The sequence below is a fragment of the Juglans regia genome, chromosome 11 (genome assembly GCF_001411555.2).
Source record: "Juglans regia cultivar Chandler chromosome 11, Walnut 2.0, whole genome shotgun sequence".
In the NCBI taxonomy this organism is placed as follows: Eukaryota; Viridiplantae; Streptophyta; class Magnoliopsida; order Fagales; family Juglandaceae; genus Juglans; species Juglans regia.
The window spans coordinates 29,546,442-29,566,726 of NC_049911.1; the positions used below are offsets into that span (position 1 = coordinate 29,546,442).

A 20,285-nucleotide genomic window follows, 5' to 3' on the forward strand; every position below is an offset into this window, starting at 1 on the left:
TCAATACCAAACTTTCGATGAGAGTAGCATCGCTCTTTAGAAAAAAATGATATCTTACTAGAGAGATGCCTTGTGCTTCTAAAGCATGTACTCACTGAGATGTGGGCACTCTTTTCAAGATGAAAAGTACTACAACAACATATAATAGATCTCACAAAATTAAATCTACGTATTGACGTAATTTTATATGATATAATAAATTTATTTTATAATAAAAATAATTTTATAATCTAACATGCCTTATCAAACTACGTTAATTTATAAATTTATTTTTATAAAATTTATTTATGGTTAAAGTATTTTTCTTTCAAGATGTTGGATGTTGGATCTATTTCGCTTCATGAAGACGATTCAAAATCCATTTATCTAAATGCTTACTGGGTACTTGTTGTGACGACTTGGGATTAAGCAGGCAGTGTACTTTAAATATTCATTTTTACACGTGCAGTCAAATTCGTGGGGGAGATTTGAATATGTGCACTTCACATGCATGAAATGTGTATGAGAATGGAGAGGGTTAATGATGTGGGAGGATTTGAGTCAGATAATATTGAGTTGTCAGACTGTACATTGATTGCTTTGAGATATCTAGAGGTGGCATGTCAGTGTAAAGAGGATAGAAAATCGTAATCTTTCATTGATTGAGACAGTTTTGAACATGTTTCGATATTTTTGTCATAATTTTGGTTACAGATATCAGAATCGAGCATGTGACCCCAATTCGGAAAACTCTTTTCGGCGCACATGTCTTGGGCACTGAGCATAGCTCAATTTGCATCATTTTTAAAGCTAAATTCCACTGCTATTTTTCGTTATTTGTTACATTTTATGGTAATATTTTATTTACTATTTTGGAAGTGATTTTAAACTTGATTTGGGCCAGATTTTTTGCATATTACTTCTTTTATTACGCATTTAATTTTGGTATGATTATTGAGATTTTGATATTTTTGATAAAATTCTAATACAATTGATTTTCAGCTATTACATCCCGACTTGTGAGTTGATTTGATCATTCTTAAATATTGATAATTTGAATTGAATATCAAAGACGTTTTCTCTGTATTTTTGAACGATTTTTTTGTTTTCTTTTGTGTGAATTATTTGTTAAAATTAACATAATCATTATTTTATCTAGAGTCAGTTGAATCTAAGAACGGCTAGCTGCTTGCTGAATACGGGAAAGGATTGAATTCAATGACACTTGGTCCATATATATGTATGGTGGGGTTGTCCAAATTCAGTGTTTGGAGGTCCTGTCCTACCCAGTTAATCAAATCAATCATACCTATATATGTACCATGACAATAATATTATTAGCCAATCATTTTTGTTGATAGACTGTCTTAAAGAACGGTTGATTCCTGGCCTTATTCTACCAAGCAATGCTATTATTTATCCTGAACTTTGTTGATGTGTCACATTTTAATTAATGATTTCTTCCATCAATAACTTAATGGCATCTATTTAAAATATGACTGAGGATGATAAAAATTAAGCCGAAAAAGTGCATTACTCCGTCTGCAAGTTGCTTCAGTTGCTAATTATGTGACGAATGGAGGCATCCATGTTTGTTTGGAATGTGAAAAGCATTTAATTCAGTTCCAAGTACTTTGATGCTAGGCAATGTCTAGCTTGCCTTTTTGCTGGAGACATTGAAAACTTACTGCAATCTGGAATCATCACCTCCTGCTATTTAAAGACGGTAATGCAGAGATCACTTTTGAGTAGATGCAAGGTCCTCGCTATGAGCATTCTCATTGTATTGATCAAATTCATCTTTAAAATTTAATCAATATCACCCTTTTTTATATTTACCTATTTCATTTAAATTCAATCTCCACATTGGATTAACCATCCACTCTCTATATAATAATAAAATATTATTAAATTAATAATTTTTTTATTTAATTTATTTATATCACATTTTATAATTCTATCAATTTAATATTAATAATAATTATATTCTAATTAAATTAATATTAAAAAAATCATATTTTCAAATGTCATTTAATGTTAATAAAAAAAATTGAAATTAAACTTAATTGGAGTGAGAAATTATTATTTTAATATTTGGTAAACCAATTGTGATTCTCTATATTTGACTAATCATTATAACAAAAATTTAAATTATTTTAGAGATGGTCAATCTAATGTAGAATCTTTTTAATATAAATTATCTAAATTTTAATTAATCTCTTCATTCGGTTAAGCCAATAGAATGCTCTAATATGCTTGCTTGTGGTGAATTGAATTCAAGATCCATCTTCAAGTGGATGCAAAATCCTGTCGTCTTCCAAAACAAAATCGATAGGACCTGGCCCATCAGTTTGTCTTTTAGGCCCCATCTGATTAAAGGTTGGCAACCTTCATCAGTAGGAATCGATTTTTTTCTTTTTCTTTTTTCACCTTCCAAATCCATTAATAAAACTCAATTTCAGTATATTAATATATCAAAAATAAATAACTATTTTAATTATAAAGAAATTTACTTAAGTAAATTTATAAACTAACGTAATTTTATGTGATACGTTAGAAAGTAAAATTAATTTTATTATAAAATAAATCTATCGTATTTATATTTTATAACACATGCTTTAAAGTAAGAATATATTTATAAAATGATATTATTTTTATAAAAATATGTTATAAAACTACCATTCATTTTGCGTAATGTGTTATAAAAAAAAAAAAAAAAAAAGCTTGTTTATCATTTTTGAAAATAAAACCTTTACAGCTGTATGTTTTCTGACCATAAAGAGACTATTTTCTGGGCTCATGATCCCATAAAAAATGTGTCAAAATAATAAAATAAACTAATGCAGGAAGCTCTCCTATCAATTCACCATCTACTTCTCCAATCAACCATGTTTTTGTCCCCATCGATGTTCAGGTCTCATATGGATGAGATAAACAAATAAAAAAACGCGATGTATTCGTGAAACGACATTAATTAAATGATAATTTATTATTTTAATTTAGTATTAGTATGGCCACCTAATCAAAACAAAACAACTCCATGTGTAATAATATTTATCTCTGGAGGACCAAAAGGCAAAAAGATAATACTATGTTTGGCAAGTGAGAGTACTTGAAGTACTCTCACTACTATTTTTTATTTTATTATTATTTTTTATCTATTTTATTATTATTTATAAATATTCTCAACACTCCTCACTATCCAAACGTCACCTAAGAAGTGGGGGCATCATGGTAACAAATGTGGGGACAAATATTCGTTTTGATTAAGATTTGTTGCAGTATCAGCCTATCAGGTTGCAATTAACGTGGATTATATATATATATATATATATAGATTTATCCTATTCAAAGACTCGTGCTATTGTTTATAGTCATCCCTTTGGTTATCTGTCACCAACTCACTGTAATTAATCTATGGTCATGTCAATTAATAAAATTTCATTTTAATAATGTTGGGCGGCAAAGACCAGAGAGAGAGAGAGAGAGTGCGTGTTTGTTGGTACGGAGAAAGTGTGATATCAATGGAAAAGGAAGCGAGAGAGCCATGCATGCGACAAAAGGATATTATTGCTTGGTATATAATAAAGACAATTTTATTATAGAGCCTAGGGTTTCAAAAAATTCTCTTTTTTATGCGTCGTGTCAAACTTTTTCAAGTACCGTGCATCAGGTTACATGCGTGATCAGTTTGAAACGATTGGATTTTTATTGTCAAACGAAGGGGATTAATGCAGTTTAAACCAGTCATCAGATATATTTTTTAATTAATATTTAAATGATTAAAATTTACTATTTCCAATGGTTTGAGTTTTTATATTATACCATATATAATTAAATTGATTTATTTTTATCTAATTTATATAAAGTATCTGAAAAAATAAGGCTAGCTTCTTCTAGCTCCATAATCATGATTGCAAATTACACTTTTAAAGCAATTTTGGATGAAAGTGTTTACGCTAAAAACTCATTCACCTGTCTCCCTTTAAAAATTTAAAAGTGTAAAAGTACTAACATTGGTTTTTTTTATAGACATATGCAAAATCATAGTTTTTAGAAATTGATTTTACATATTAAAAAAAAATTCACAGTATATTATATATTTTTGAGCTAAATAATTTTTTTCTTATTTTTTTAATATTTTGCAATTAACACCATTACAAATTATATCATTTAACACCTACTAAATTTTTTTTTCTAAAATTATATTCGTTGGTGGAGAGATAGAAAAAGTAATAAAATAAAATTAAAAGAATGAACAGTACATCTTTAAATTTATAAAAATATTATTTATAGTTATACAAATTTTTAATATAAATATATATATATAAATATGTAGATGCATAATCTAATACTAATATTTTAAAAGAATTCACAGCACACGATCATTCCATTAATGCAGCAGCACAGTTTGACCAAAATCGCAACTTAGGACCACTCCTGAATAGAAAATTCTGATCACTAATAAATAATCCAAAGGCCAGACAATTAATTTGGTAATCATTCATGGGATCATTTGAATGTACCAACTGCGTGAGGTAATATAATTACATAGTGACTGTCCAAATATCCAAAAAAGAAAATAAAAAAGTTTGGATCTGTTCATGTACGGATGAGAGGATATGTGCTTCTTCCACAACCAAACCAAAATAATTGAGATAATTATTTTGGGACAACTGTTGGTGGTTTGGCTAAAGTGACACAGGGAAAATATATAACAAAGCTATAAAAGAGAAAGATATGGTAGGGGCGTGCTATTATTAAAAAAGCAAGACTTCTTTGCTAGCTGCATAATTCCTACAACCAATTGAATCTACTTATAATCATGATTTTCTTCTGTCATAAATGAGAGTTATTAATAAATTTGAGTATTGTCTTCTTCTAATAAAAAAGAACAAGTTCATGAATTGTGCTACTTCCTTGCACAAATTAAAGAGCCCCATATATATAATTACAAAAAAAACAAAGATACATGATTATATATAATAATATATAATAAAGTTAGCCAAAATCCAATACCCCACAATCTACACAAAAGAGAGTGTTTTATGCAGTACTACACCTCTCAATTACAAGTCCGGCCTGCCTGCCTTTTTCTTCTTCCATGGGGCCCCAAATTGACAAAAACAATCAAACAAATTCAAATGGAAAGGTGAGAATTATGGGAGCTAAAATGAAATTAATGGAGGGGGGGAAAAGAAAATTCGAAGACCAACATGACCCCCACAAGCCACAAAAGGGTCATCATTGTGGAAGAGGATGTTTGTGGTACATTCTGCAAATTATACTTTATTATCACACCCGAGAAGAAGAAGAAGGAAGAAAGAAAAAGAAAGAAGAAAGAAAGACATTTGCCATGGTTAGTGCATGTAGTAATGATGAAGGTCCCAACTAAAGAAGATTAGCTGATTAGACAGTCTAGTACACTAGCAGGACCTAAAGTGTAACCCAAAGTAACTTTACATGAGATCAAGATCATTGCATACTTTTGAGTGTTAATTGAGCGTGCATGGTAGACTGTGCCTCCATCATTTTGTTTTTTATTTTATTTTTCTCCATTATTTCAAATAATTAATGACATGATGCAATTTTTAATACCAAAAAGATTTCACTATGTAAGGGGACCATCAATCATATGATCATCACAACCGGTGTGAAAATTTTGTTACTCTTTAAAAATATTAACAAAGCAAATCCCGTCTTGACTTTCGGCCTATTAATCTGGCCGCCATGCCTTCCATCCCTAGCTCGCTAGCTTTTTATTAATGCACTATGGATTGCTATTTTATCTAATTATTCGTGGGGAAAAATCACTGCAAGGACAAATTTTAAAAGCTAGCATGCATAGCTCAAACTCAACAACTCATGTGGACCACGGATATTTATTATTATTATTATTAAACATAGTGAATTTCATCTCAAACGATCCGTAAATATAAATTTTTATGTCTAAATTTATATACTTCTCTTCATTCAATTTTTATATGCTTTATTTATTATTTAATTAAACAATATCTTATCAACTTTAAAACATCATCACGGGCAATTCGATCATTCTGTTCTCCTCCGGCCCCACTAAAAATTTACACCAACAAGCATTAAATTTTGTGAGATCCCCAAAAGATATATATAAAACAAAGATCTGTAGAAACGTAAATAAAAATTTTCAATGTTTGGTGTTGCGGAATATATACTATCATGATCACCAGGAAGAGTAGGTAACAATATTGCAAAACCCAATTAAACAAATTGATGATCTTATCCTCCAAACAAAAGGAAAATTGTCAATATCAAAGCAAATCATGCGATCAAAAGAAGTAGGCATCATCCCAGATTTTTCCAGCAGAAGAGATTTGAAGAAATCTCGAAACTAACGCTAGGTGTCCTAAACTCAATCTACTACACAAATGACGAAACATTGGAGGATTTGGGTTGACGTAGAAGTCACTTTCAGTATGCAGAATTTGAAGTGCAAAAGCAGACAGATAGCAACGCCCAATAATCAGGAATATCTCCAAAAAAGAAGTTATAATTCCTTCTTCTCCATTGTCAATTCACAATTATCAAAGAGGATTTAATTAAGTAGAAGAAAAAGGAATAAATAAATTGGGAAAAAAAAAGGAAGTTTCGCATGAATTATTTATATAAGATCCCAGCCTAACATAACCAATAATCCACCATTGAAAAGGCCAAAAAACCATAAGCAAACAAACAAAAAAGATTCGTGCAAAATGGAAGCTAGCTAGCCCAGTATATCTGCCTTTGCATTACCCTCTAATCCGGATTCTGGTATCTGTTCTATTGTGTATCCCATAACTGATACTTTTTAGCTTGAAAAATATCTGTAACTACTTGGAAAACATTATCTTGCAAACAGACCAAACAACATAAGTTTCGAGGTCTGAGATTATATATGATCAACACAAGCACGGATTAAACATTACCCAAACTCCTTAAATTAGCTGCCATGACATGTTAATTAAAACTTGAGAAACGGAATAAGAAAATCACTGTACATTCCTTTTCTCAGTTTATGATAACAAGGACTAGTTAATTAGCACGAAAACCCAGATAGGTTTTCGCTCCTAATACATAGTAATATCCATAGTAGTCGCCGGTAATATACTTCTTTCTTCTTTCCTTTTCTTGTTTTGCTGAGGCTCAGTAGTACTTCTGGATGGCGAGGGCCAAAGTTGACTCTTTTTTCCGTTCTTCCTTAAACTCTTCCCTTAGAATTTTCTTTTTCTCTGCAATGAAGGCATCCACTTTGCGGTTGAATTCCTCCTTGCTCAAGTTATCCACAGAGTAAGACCACGACCTTCGAGAAGGTTCTTCACCGGAAATCACCAATTTCCTGCATATCTCCGTCGCTGATCGCCGTAACAATCGTTGAGACCTCTCCTCAATTCGTTGCTCGAATCTCTCGGATATAGTCCTCCGATATGGATTTTTACGCAAAGCCTTCTCACTGACCGCAGCAACTCTCTCTGACTGAATTGGAGAGACCAAAGGCTTGGTGACAAGAGAAACTATGCAATCTTCCTCATGAACCGGAGAGACAGCATTGTCGGAGCAAACCATGTGCTTGTCATGAAAGGTCTCTTCCTGCGTCGGTGGCTCCTCGCCAGGGGCGAACCTCCTGCTAGAGTCGTAGTGTTCGATGAACTCGTCGTACACATCGGACGTAGCGTCTTTTTCACCGGAGTAGGCGTATATGATTAAAATAATGATCATGACGAGAAGGAGGACGTATAAAGTGCAATCAAATATGGCGATGAATCGCCGGAGAAAATCGCTGGCTGTTTCCACGGCAACCGGAACCCAGGTAGTGGATATCGAAAGCACAATTAACAGAGCAGCACAAATTTCGAAAATCCACTTAAGGTTTCGCTGCCGATTATACCTTCTCCAAGCATTGGCTTTCTCAACCTTGACGCTATCAATTTCGTACGAAGCCATCTAGTGATATGTATGTTTCTCAAAGCACAAAACCGTTCGCCGGGAGAATATAAGGAAGTGATCAGTTGTACGTACTTATAAATAGGAAGCGCAGAAAATGGTTTTCAGGGTTGGGTATTATATCGTTGGGAGAGAAGAAGAAGAAGGAAGGTATTACGGGTGATCAAAGCGGAAAGATTTCCGAGAAATTAAACGGAGTGCGAGAAAAGTAAAGAAAGGGAGAGAAGAAAACTAGGGACATAGAGTGGGAAGAGGAGGAAGAAGTAGCTCTTTAAATTATATGCTGCTGCCTGCGAACTGTGAGGTTTAGCTTAGTATTTGCAACTTTAAGAATTATTGGGCCGTCTCAGAATGGCATGGGTGGAGAGAAAGATCCACTGCCCCTTTTTATAGATCAGCTAGCTCTGATCAATAATACTTCCAGGGTTCATTTTTCAAATTTTTTTTTTCTTTTAAAAAGTTGAAAACAGTACTATATTAATTTCTTTATCTCCCTGCCAAATAATATATATATATATATATATCTAATTCTACTTTTATTCTTACATTTTATCATTTTTAATCATATTAATAGATATATTTCAGATTTTCACAGAAATGCAACAAAGACACTAAAATATAGAGAAATAACATAACATCATTTCTCCATCTCGAAAGTGAGGGGTGTAGGGGAAGGAGGAGTAGGGGTAAGACTAGTGAAGCTGCTGCACATGGAGCGAACGCCAACCATACTGTATATAGCATGACTGGGACTGGGACTGGGACTCCGCGGGTAAGTAGCGCCCGTAGGTGCGCTGACTGCAGACAAGTCAAGAACGGACACCGACGGTTGGCAACGTGTCATTTCTCGCCGTCTTAATTTGTGTTATTTATATACTAATTATTTATTTATTTATTTTTGTGAACTTTTAAGTAGTTATATAATTTCAACCACGCATGTCTTTTTCTCAGTGGGTAGTAATAAAAACAAATCACAAAAATAAATGAACAAATTAAGAAACCGTGAGATTTTTTCATTGCCATGAGGAGACAGGACTTCCAACCCGAAGATCCGGAGAGCGGGGCCTGCATGGGGAGCTCATGAAATTCCGAAAAAGCGAGATAGAAAAACAAAAGCAAAAAGTCTCCTGGAGATAATACCATCATTGCTTTGAGACGAATGGGAGGTTTTAGCTAGTTTGAAATAAGATAAAATGTGAAAAAAAGTTAAAATATTATTAAAATATTATGTTTTAATATTAATTTTATTTTAAAGTTTAAAAATTTTATTATATTTTATATAAAAATTAAAAAAGTTTATAATTATGAGATACATAAAGATGAATGGAATTGATTTCGGCGTTCTTTCAAAAATCAAAAGTCTCTCCATCCAAAGAACACCGAAATCAAGAACTCGAGCTAGCTTGGCCGTGGGGCTGAGGAAACGCATGATTTTTTATTCAAATTAATTAAAAAGGACATCTGCTGATCGCGTAAAGGTCACGCTCTTCCAAAGCAAAGGCTGACTATGACCAGAATGAACTGGCAGTGGAAAAGGGATGCCACTTGGGTTTCCCTCTGCACTCTGCAGGTATGATTGAATGAATGAAAGAATCGCACTTCTATTCGCCAGTCTCAGATTGTTATGTACGCACCACTGAACACAAAAAGAGTCAAGTCAAGCGACAGACACGCCAAATGGCAAATATGTTGTTCCTTATTTAATATTCGAAAAAAGAACAAGGGAAAATAGAACCCTCACGGTTTGGTTTCTCCTACTTTTCAAAGGGACCAAGTGGGCTCTCTGCTTTTTCCTGGATTTCTCAAGGAAAATGGATTTCCTGTCCTCTGCTTTTTTCTTTCCTTGAGTGTGGGGAGAAGCACTGATAACTTCACCTTGTAGGAAATGCGTTTTGACGAATCTATCGGTATAAATAAAAAAGATGTAGATTTTAAACTTTTGCCTCTAGGGTCGTCACAGAAAGAGATCGAAGAGTCTTTAGATCGACCATTTTCGTGGGGTTGATTGATTGGTCACCAAAAGAATAATTTTGAACGTTCAAATATGGGCCCGGTAGGGAAAACGACGATTTAGTTCTACTTCTGAAAAAACTGGCCTTTTGTTTTTGCTGGAAGAAGGGATCCTAAAAGAGGGGACGCATGCCATTTAATTAGACGGCCTTGAAGTAATTATTAATCAAATTGTCTTGTCCAGTTTCAATTGGATTAGGGAGAAGAAATACATCATCATGTCATCTTCTCCATCAAACAAATACAATTCTTAGAAGTTAGAACAGTAGTTGAGGCTTTAGCATGTATGGCTTGCAAAACATGATTGATCAACTGTAAGTCTAAAACAGTGTTCTGGAATTTGAGCACTTTTGGAAGGCTTTTGTACATCATGAGTTAGGTTCTGTATTATGGGCCATTTGCAGCCATGCAGTGAGAAGGAATCAGCGGTATAATTGAGCAGACAAGAAAACATATATATATATATATATATATATATATATATATAAATGTTCCCCGTGTTCAACGCTTGTACTTCCAATATTACTGGTCCTTTTTTTCCCTTGGCTTCGCGATTAAGTAAGTGATTACTGACTAGGATTGATTTAGGTAGAGATTATGTTGGATTGAGGTAATTTTAGGGTAATAGGAAAAAAAAAGCTACATTTGAACGGGTCCCAGAAAATAAAGAAAGGTAGAATATTATATATGGATCTCGATCTAGGGCTTTGCTTATACGATGATCAGCCTCTTTATAAGCCAACATTTCCTGAGGATTTTGATCTATTTCTTTGAAATCATGTCGCCTGCCACTTTCAATAGTCATTCAAATTATTGTTGGATTAATAGCCCATGCAGTAGAATTAATATATTATTCAGCAATCGAAGTGAAGGTCAAAATTAAGTTCGGCTAATTTGGTACAAAATTCATTGGAGAAAAGGAAAGACTTCCGGGTTTATAAGTAAAATTTAGCTTGACCACAACCAATTAACCCAATTAATACACGTGCCAGCTTGCACCTACTACGTAGTTTTATATTCATCTCCAAGTTCTACTCTTCCTAACTAATTAAAACAAAGTAGATATAATACTTAGAGATTAGAATTCAAAACTCTGGCCTAGCTCGTGTGGAAAATTAGAACTGGCAATTGCATGCCAACTAATCCCACCAAATTGCATTCAATATTTGCCTGAAATTTAGGAATCCAGAATGCGATAGAATTGGAATTTGCATGAAGACATGAGTTCGAAGACAATTTATTTCATTTGGATGTATATGTAGAATTTGACTATGATAATGACCTCCTCATGTAGATCCATGATCATGTCTGTAAGTGAAGGCCAAACATTTATCGGCTTATAAACCAAAGCTAGGTACGTAGCTGCCGTGTCGTAGAAGAAGTCGGTCATAAAAATAAAGCAAAGAGGGGAAAAGAAGCGTACTATATATTTATTTATTTATTTATTAGGTCCGGTATAAGATTTAAATAAGGGTCGTGTAAATTATGATACAATTACAGCATTAGACACGTACGTACGGCTGAGTAATCCTCTCATGACATTTTACTTGAAGCTAGCGACTCATGATATGCCCAAAAGTCTTTTGAGTGTTCATAGAAATCAGAATTATCTTTATTTAACAAAAAAAAAAAAGTCAAATTATACTGCATATCTTATATATAATACGTGGTGTAAATAAACAGAAGGAGAACCAGATTTTAAGGTTAAAGTGAACACTGCTAGCTACTGTTACTCAAATTATGACCCAACTCTTGTTCATGTAATCATATTCGCTTTGGACACCTGTCAACACTCACCAGATATGCACTTTGTAACAACAAGTTGATCTGCATCGAGTGATCATATCCAGAAGATCATAGAAACTTTATCGAGCGAGGGATAGACTTCAACTTTAATATTATATTATTGCTTATGGCAAAAAGTAGGCAAGATAAGAGTATAAAAAGTGATGAGTCCATGCAAGTTGAGAGTACTCTGGAACCGACCTGTACGTTTTGAAAATACCCGTGAAACAACTAATTATCCCTAGCAATATTTAGGATCGATCAAATCATCTTTATATAAAAGTTGATTAAAAAATCCACTTGTAAATATATATGTGTATATATATATATATATGAATTAGAACTGCATGCCACCTTTCATATGAGATATGATTTTATCACAGAATTGTAGATAAAAGAAGCTAGAGTACTGTATATATGTGATTAACCAGGACATTGTGAAAGCTGAAAGATTGTATGCGCGCGAGAGATATATCATGTGTATCTCATTAATATATATAGATAAGATTCAACTCCTTTTTTCACATTCTAACTCGGTGGCTTGGTGGAGTGGGTGACACTTTGCGCCCCCTTCTTCATCTTCTTCGGCCTCCTATTTTTTTCCTTTTTTTAAAAATAAAAAATAAAAAATGAAATACTCCTCTTGCTTCCTCTCTAAGAAGTAAACCAACACTACGCACTTGTAAAGTTAAAACCACCCCCGAAACAATAATGCAGCCTGCAGCCTTTTGTAGATTAAGCGCCACGTCTACGTTTTGGTTGCCTTGTTCCACATGCTCTGTGTGATTTGACGCGAGAGATCATTCTTTCCAACAATAGCACGGTGTCACTTGTATTCCCGATTCCAAAAAATGAAATTTGCCACGCGTCAATGCATGGGTGGTAATATTTGAAGTTCCAGAAGCATAGGATTTCTGTATGACCTTTCCGGCCGCCTGTTAGCATGCATGACGATGTTAGCTGGGGATGTTGGGACAAAAACATCTTTTGCTGAGAAGACCACTGGCAGTACTGCACGCAAGGACTCAGAAATATGTTACGGCGCTACGTGGATTGCCCCAGACTATAACTTTTTATTTCTGCATTTTTTATTTTTATTTTTACTGGCTTGAATTGAAACGGAGCGTAGAGGGTTTGCTAAATACTCTGAATTCAGGCCTAGTTGAACTATAATTTATTATTGCATGTAAAATTTTCCTGTAAAGTGAACAGTGAATATATATAAAAAAAATATTTATAATTGTGAATTGTGCAACCATCGTGTAATCACTTTAAAAAAAATTAATAAAACATAAAATCTACATTAAATAAATTAATTTTTTAACAGTGAATTCTACTATTTTTCAAAACGATTACGCGACGTTTACTCACTTTACAATTGTATATATAATTACTAATATATATATGTATATGTAATATATATATATATTTATATATTTTATATATATATGCAAAGAAGTAAGAATATCCGAATCCCACCAAATAAAAGGAACATCATTATCGTAAAAGCCAACTTTGAGGGAGAGATGATTGAGTTAATGGAAGATATATATGGCCCATTAATTTCATAGGTGTTAAGAAACTAGAATTGCATAAGTAAAATCAATGAATTAGGACCACCAAACTTTTGAGTAACATGATGTACAAAACCCAACGGCTCTGGCCAAGTGGCATCCACGCAGCGCTAATTTGCTCGAGTTTTGATATATATATATATATAATATAATATAATGTCGTGACTCGTGAGCTGAATGCGTGTGTCATGAGGTATAATAATATGAAAAGAAAAAGGCTTACTGATTTCATTAACTGCTCCTCAATCCTCATTGCCTTATTAAACTCTAGCTGTCACATGAAATTTGGCTGTGGGGGGAGAAAAAGTCAAAAAGAGCAACATTTCATGTCCTTTAAAAAGTTGATGTACGCATTTATAAACAGGTTATATTTTGATTGCAAAATGTGGGGACCGATGAATTGGACTCCAAATTGCACCGGTGGCGATACTTGTTTTTTTTTTTTTTTAAAAATTAATGATTAAGAAAGTATTTATTAGTAAATTGATATTTTTTTTTAAAAAAAAATTATGTTTAAAAATTATCGATACCGGTAGCAGTTTTTCTCTCTCAAAAAAGAAAAGAAACAGTAATTTTCGCTTGATGATAGGGGTTAAAACATATTTAATCGTTCCATGTGATGATCAAATTAATGCTCGAGCTTAGCAGACATTAAGATTATGAAATTTGTAATCAGTGTACAAATGTCGCTTTCACTTGAGATTCCGTACGTCCGCACCACATGGAAGGAAATAATATGATTCGGCGATCCTTTGAATAATAGTACCCCACAAGTACAGTTGTATTTTAAATCACAAAGTACAAACAGCCTGGGCAACAACTGTTTAGGGACGTAAGGCCCAAGGCCCAAAATTATAAAACGATCCAAAAGTCTAGAGGACTTCACGTTGAAACGACTGATGTTATAGAGATTGACTAATGGGCTGTGCCAGTGGCCACTGGCCCAGGTTGCATAACAAATATATAAATACTGCGGATTAGGATTGCACTATGTATTCAAATCTGCAGTATCTATTCATGTTCATCTCCTTTATTTACAAATTGGGTGAAGGCCGATTTCTATGAAGTTTAAAATAATGTGCGTTTCTAGCTAGATTTGCTCAGATGTAATGATGTATCCCCAAATTATAAAGGAAAAAGGAAGGATATTTTGAGGCAACATGCAATAAATAACAATCGAGAACTACAGGAGTACCCTTAATTCTTTCATCCTCCCAAAGAACAGAAACAAATCTGGCTAAGTAGCTTCCTGACAACTATCTATCGTATGCAATCCTCTCTCTTTCTTTCCCATTCGAGTTATACTTCTTAACCGTATAAACACAAAATAAAAGTAATTTTTTATGCAAACTAATCTTAATGTGCAACTGATTGCTTTGTTGTTTGTCAACAATAAGATAATACTAGTGCTGCTACTTTTACTGCATGCGTAAATTGTAGTCATCTGTTAATTGACCATTTCTTATAAATATATCTTCCAAAAGTAAAGATGAATAAGGATAAAATGGTGAAGGCCATAAAAAACAAAAAAGTGATTACACAAAAACAATCCCACAAATTGACATGGCTTGATATGATTCACAGATTATATACTTACTTTTATTATAAAATAGATCTAACGGATCAGATGAAACTACATCAGTTTGTAGAATTGTTTTTTGTGTAATTCTTTTGTGGATGTAGTAGTCCTCAATTGAGGAATCAAGAAATTTATCTTTCAGAAGCAACATTCCCCTAAAACCGAAAATGTTGCATATCAATGCTTGCTTGTCTGTGTGCTGTGTGTTTATAATAGTTGTTTTGGGAGTAGAGTTATTCTTTTCTCTGTTGTTTTTGTTAGATAAGTAATTTTTGGGGTTTCAATTCGTAGTAATAACTAATTAAAGCACCAAGAAATTTAATCATTCGGAAGTAAGTCAAGCAACTACTCTCCTAAAACCTGAATTCTAGCATATCAATGCATCCTTTTGTGTGCGTTTATGATAATTCATAATTACATTCTTAATATGATTTTACAATGCATGTACACTGGGATGCAGAAGAGTTGTGGATGGTGAAAAGAAAAGAAAATCTAATGAAGGAATAACAAAAGGAGGTCAATTTCTGATCCGGCAACTGTGACTGCTACAGCAGAAACCCTAAAAAAGGCAATTCATGGATCTTCTCATACACACTCAAGGTTCTGTTAATTCAATTTTTGTTTTTTTTAATTTTTATCAACTATGAAGAACATATTGGACTTCAAGCTTCAGAATCCAGGCATAGCTCAGCGTTGTGGGTAAAACCAAGCATTTGCACAAACAGATGATGAGCATTTCACTCTTCAAGTATTTCCAGGAACATATAAAAATATGCATTCATTCGTAACAACTAACAAGATATGCACCAACAATTCACATGCCAGGAAACGCTTAATAAATCTATAGTTTCTTTTGATACTTTCCTCGTTACCACGAGAAGCCAAAGCACTGCGAGTTCTTCATCTACTTCTTCTTCTTCCCTCCTTTGATCGAAATGGGTTTGCCCTTAGAGGGGAGCACAATCTCCCCTTTGAGAACGGGGATATCCATGATCTCCGATAGCCCGGCATACTTCTTGCGGAACTTCTCGACCTGGTCGGCGTCAACGAGGAGACCCGAACGGTTGCCGAGATAGAAAGGGTGGTTGCCCGACCACACGTCAACGGTGTACTCCTTCTGGGTCCCGCCGGTGGTCATTACCAGTACGCCGTTACAGTACACCTTGGCATCCTCATGGAACTCCGGGTGTATGTCCTTCTTCCTGCACGTCACCACAGGCCGGTAAGTCCCTGCTGCTCTCACCTGAAAAAGAAGTAATTCGACAATTAAAAAAACAAACAAGTGTTGCTTAAATGTTTTTATAATTGGGGGTTAGGTAAAGTGGGTTTTAGAAGAGATTCTACCTTGTTGATGACAGGGGGATGGGGAGAAGGGCAGGGTTTTCCTCGAAGGAATGTGTTGGTTAGGCTCACCGCCATTTCTGTGTGTGTGGGGGGGAATGGGTGAAGAAGAACGTCTGCGAGTGCGGATGAGATTTTGTGCCTGAGGATCAAAAATTACTTTACAGCCCTTTCATTTTTTGTCTTTTTTTTTATTAGTATTATAAATATATTGGTAAAAGATGGGGGCTCAGGCCTCAGGGTTTTGGGACAAATGGGTTCAGGATTCAAAAGCAATAAAAGCCCATACTTTGGTCCTACATTAATGCTTTTGGGTCTGCTTACAACTTCAACTTTTACGGGCTATTCTGGGCCTTACGTTTACTCTCATGAACCTATCAACCTTTTTGAAGATCACCTAACTTTAATGATTCCCATCTACCTCTCATTACTAACCAAAAAAAAAAAAAGTAATGCCCAATCGTCGATCTTTAAGACCATCAAATATGACATTCGTTGGAGTGGAGCGTAGCCCGCACGCGCGGGACAAAGCTCCAAATCTCGTCAATGCGTGTCCATCACACTTGGCTTCTCTAAACTCCCTGACTCCGGAGCTTTCAAAATTGACCGTTGGTTTTTCTTCCTGAGTGATCAGTATCCTACATGCACCAATGCCGACGCATTGTGCACTATTCATTCGTTTTGTTTTTTTGTTGTTCTATTCCAATATTTTGTTGCTGTTTGTTTTTCTGTTCTTCTGTTCTTTTGCTGACCCGAGTGAGGTGTTAAGCCTTAGATCGGACGCAATCTGAGGCAAAAGCTATTCGAGAGTGGGGGGCGACGTCACGGCCGGTGATATCATACTACCAGTGCTCGCGCATAGGTGCTACCTGCGTAGTGGAGGTTGTTGTGTCCGTGCGTGAGCTGGGTGCTCGTGCAGTCAGGGCTCGAGATGTCAATGCTTGCGGTGAGCGTGACACCCTGGTCGCACCGAGGCTTGTGGTTTTGTGGTTTAGTTGTTAGTTGTTAATGTATTTTATTTATTTATTTATTTTTTTGTTATTTTAGTGTTTAATAAAATAGAAATAAACTATTGGATTTAGTGTCCATAACAGTATCTCGTACTTTTCCTTCCTATGAGGATAGAGAGGCTTGCAAGTTCTATTTACATAACGCTTTTTTTGTTAAGAGATAGTTTATTGAGAAATTAAGACAATGTCTATCATAAAAGAATTTGTTTGTGGGGAAGTTCCAAAATTTATGTGTAGTTTGGCTTATAGTCTGAATTTTTTCATGTATTGATAAATTATAGTTATAACTTCGATTCATTAATGAAATGAGACTATTTCCATAGAAAAAACAAAAGAAAAAAAGTGTGTCTGCACACACATTTTGGATGCACTAAAACATGTATAACATAAACACTACACCGATAACCTCAATCCCATTTGTCTTCTATGTGGTTCCAGTGACTCCAAGTTCCATGAGCTCCACTTCCTTAATGTTAAGGAAGTGTTTATTATTTAATTGACTTTTTTTTATTAAAAAAAATATATTTAAACATGTTTAAAAAATATATAAAAAAAAATTATAGGTCCAGCTATCGGAACCGATAAAATGTATCGGTAGTAGACCCTTGTGAAATAATGTTTCACCGGATGTCACTTACGACTCGAACATTAGTCTCGTTTGTTTTCAAAAAACATATTATCTCATTTCATCTCATATAATTATTATAACTTTTTCAACTTGTAATATAAAATAAAATAAATAATTTAACTTTTTTAAATTTTAAAATAAAAATAATATTAAAAAAAATATTATAACGATACTTTATTCAACTTTTTAATTTTAACAAAAATAACCGTTTTATTTCATACTTGTGGTTGATATTCACTGCACTTTGTTTTGTGTCCCCACTCTCCTTTCGAAAGGGAGCTTTCTTGTTTCTGTTTTGCAGAGTGACTTGAAATCTCTGCTATTTCGTAAACTCTTGCTGTTTCAGTTCATGTGATACGGCTTTTTGATTTGTTGGCTTGGAATGGCTTTGTCGCCATTCGTGTGCATCTAAACGGAAATGCTTTCGTACATATACAAATTTTGTAAAAGTTAAACATGATTTAATATGGTAAGTTACATAGTATAATTATTTTTTTTTATAAAAAAAATTTATAAATTTTGTTTGTCACTGTAATTCATCTTTATCTAATAAAACATGAGTTTTTATTACCCTTTGATTAGATGAGACTTAATAAATTTAAAAATATTTAATAAAAGAATGATTAAGTGAGACAACATAATTTGCGGGGGGGGAGAAACATGACAATTATCTCGACTTCCTTAAATCAGATGACGGTGAAACTGTTGAAATTTATGGAGTTCTTCCGCTCATATTTTTAGATGCTGTTTGGATAGTGAATTGAGATGAGATGAATTGAGATAAAAGTTAAAAATTGAATAAGATATTATTATTTTAATATTTAAAAAGTTAAATTATTTATTATATTTTATATAAAAATTTAATAAAATTATAATGATGATATGATATGGGATGAAATACTTGTTATAATAATTTACTACGAGGAAGGTTTGATTGGAAGAAATTGCTGACTAGATTATAAAAATATAGTTACCACCGTCACAACCGCTCTATAAATAAATACAAAGCCAACCCAGATGACCCACTTAATTGAGCTTCTAGAAGCACTCTAGATATCATATTATATTAGATATAAGTAAGGTGAATAATTAAAAAAAAAAGAAAAAGTAAGGTGAATAATTTACATGACTTGAATCCAAATCTCGCGTTGAAATTCTCTTGATTTTGTTTTTGTTTGTTTGTTTGTTTTTTTTATCAATTTTATGTTTGGAATATAAGAGGGATAAAATATGTATAACAAGTTTTATAAGTTTATTTTTATCTACATATATAAATATTTTAGATAATATTAAACTTTGAGTAAAATAAATATATTTGTAAAATATATTTATGTCTCTCTGAATTATTACAAGAGAAGCTGGGAGACAAGGAAGATCTAACTCGATCATTGCGAAGGGGCTTCCTTCACCTCTCGTCTCTCCCGAACCCGCCTGCCTCCCTCAGCGCCTCGAATCCGTCTCTCTCGAGGGGGTGGGAGCTTCGGCTCCTTCCCCCTCTCCCCACCTCTCCCTCCTCCGTCCGCTCTGTGCACACAGCTGTTTCGTTTTTGTATTTTTTTGTTTTGTAAGCTAAATAAGGGGGAACACCGGATCTGGTCTTTCCGGCAACAATAGATCAGCACGCGCCTCCCCATGGTGTTGCCCAGTCGCCGATCTTCAAGTCTACAGAAGGCGATGCCATCCGGAGTGGCGAGTTGCTCGCACGCGCGGCCAAAAAACTCGTAGGCGTTCGGCGAGTGGCCTTCTCGCGACGCCGAGAGGCCCTCTACCGTCGCGACGCGCGGCGCCGCTGGGGTCTGTGAGCCCAGAACTTTTTTTCTGCAGCCGTTCGGAGCTTTTTTTCTGCTGTTGGTTTTAGTTGTGTTCCAATGTATTTTCTTGTGTTCTGTTTTATAAAAAAAATCAAAAATAAAAAATTTAGTCCCCGCGGACCTTGGTCCGAACTGGTGGTATATCCCCATCTCCGCTTTGGCGGTGTATGGGATTGGTGTACCCTACCTCGCGTAGTCGGGGTATGGGATTTGTTTACTCTGTCGGGGACAGAGATGTGTACGACGAATCTCTTAGACTTCGGTCTTTAGAGTTCTGTCGTCTGGGCTAGACCATGTCAGCCACGAAAGTGTGCTGAGGTGCTATTAACGTTTGTAACTGACTTTTTAAAGTCAAAGTTGTATGTCCTTTTTTATAAATGGAATGTGATCCTTTATTATAAAAAAGAATTATTACAAGAGAACTTAGCTTTATTTTGTTTTTTTAAAACTTCTCAACTTATATCTTCTAATTATTATAATATTTTTAAATTATCACATAAAATAAAATAAATAATTTAATTTTTTAAATTTACAAATAAAAATTATATTTTAATATACATTTTAATAATATTTTATTTAAATCTTAACCTCCATCTCATCTTAATCCTT

At 34.1% G+C, this 20,285-nt stretch overlaps 2 protein-coding genes across 2 annotated transcripts; both read right to left on the bottom strand.

The window, feature by feature from the left end:
- Positions 1-7,140: 7,140 nt before the first annotated feature.
- On the bottom strand, positions 7,141-7,938 carry LOC108991323. The gene has a single exon (XM_018965505.1). The coding sequence runs from the start codon at positions 7,936-7,938 to the stop codon at positions 7,141-7,143; it is 798 nt and encodes a 265-aa protein (XP_018821050.1).
- Positions 7,939-15,547: 7,609 nt separating this feature from the next.
- LOC108991398 (50S ribosomal protein L31, chloroplastic) lies at positions 15,548-16,374 on the bottom strand. Its single transcript, XM_018965637.2, has 2 exons — positions 16,231-16,374; positions 15,548-16,129 (listed from the first exon to the last, which is right to left on the bottom strand). The coding sequence occupies exons 1-2, from the start codon at positions 16,303-16,305 to the stop codon at positions 15,791-15,793; spliced, it is 414 nt and encodes a 137-aa protein (XP_018821182.1). The 5' UTR covers positions 16,306-16,374; the 3' UTR covers positions 15,548-15,790.
- Positions 16,375-20,285: the final 3,911 nt, after the last annotated feature.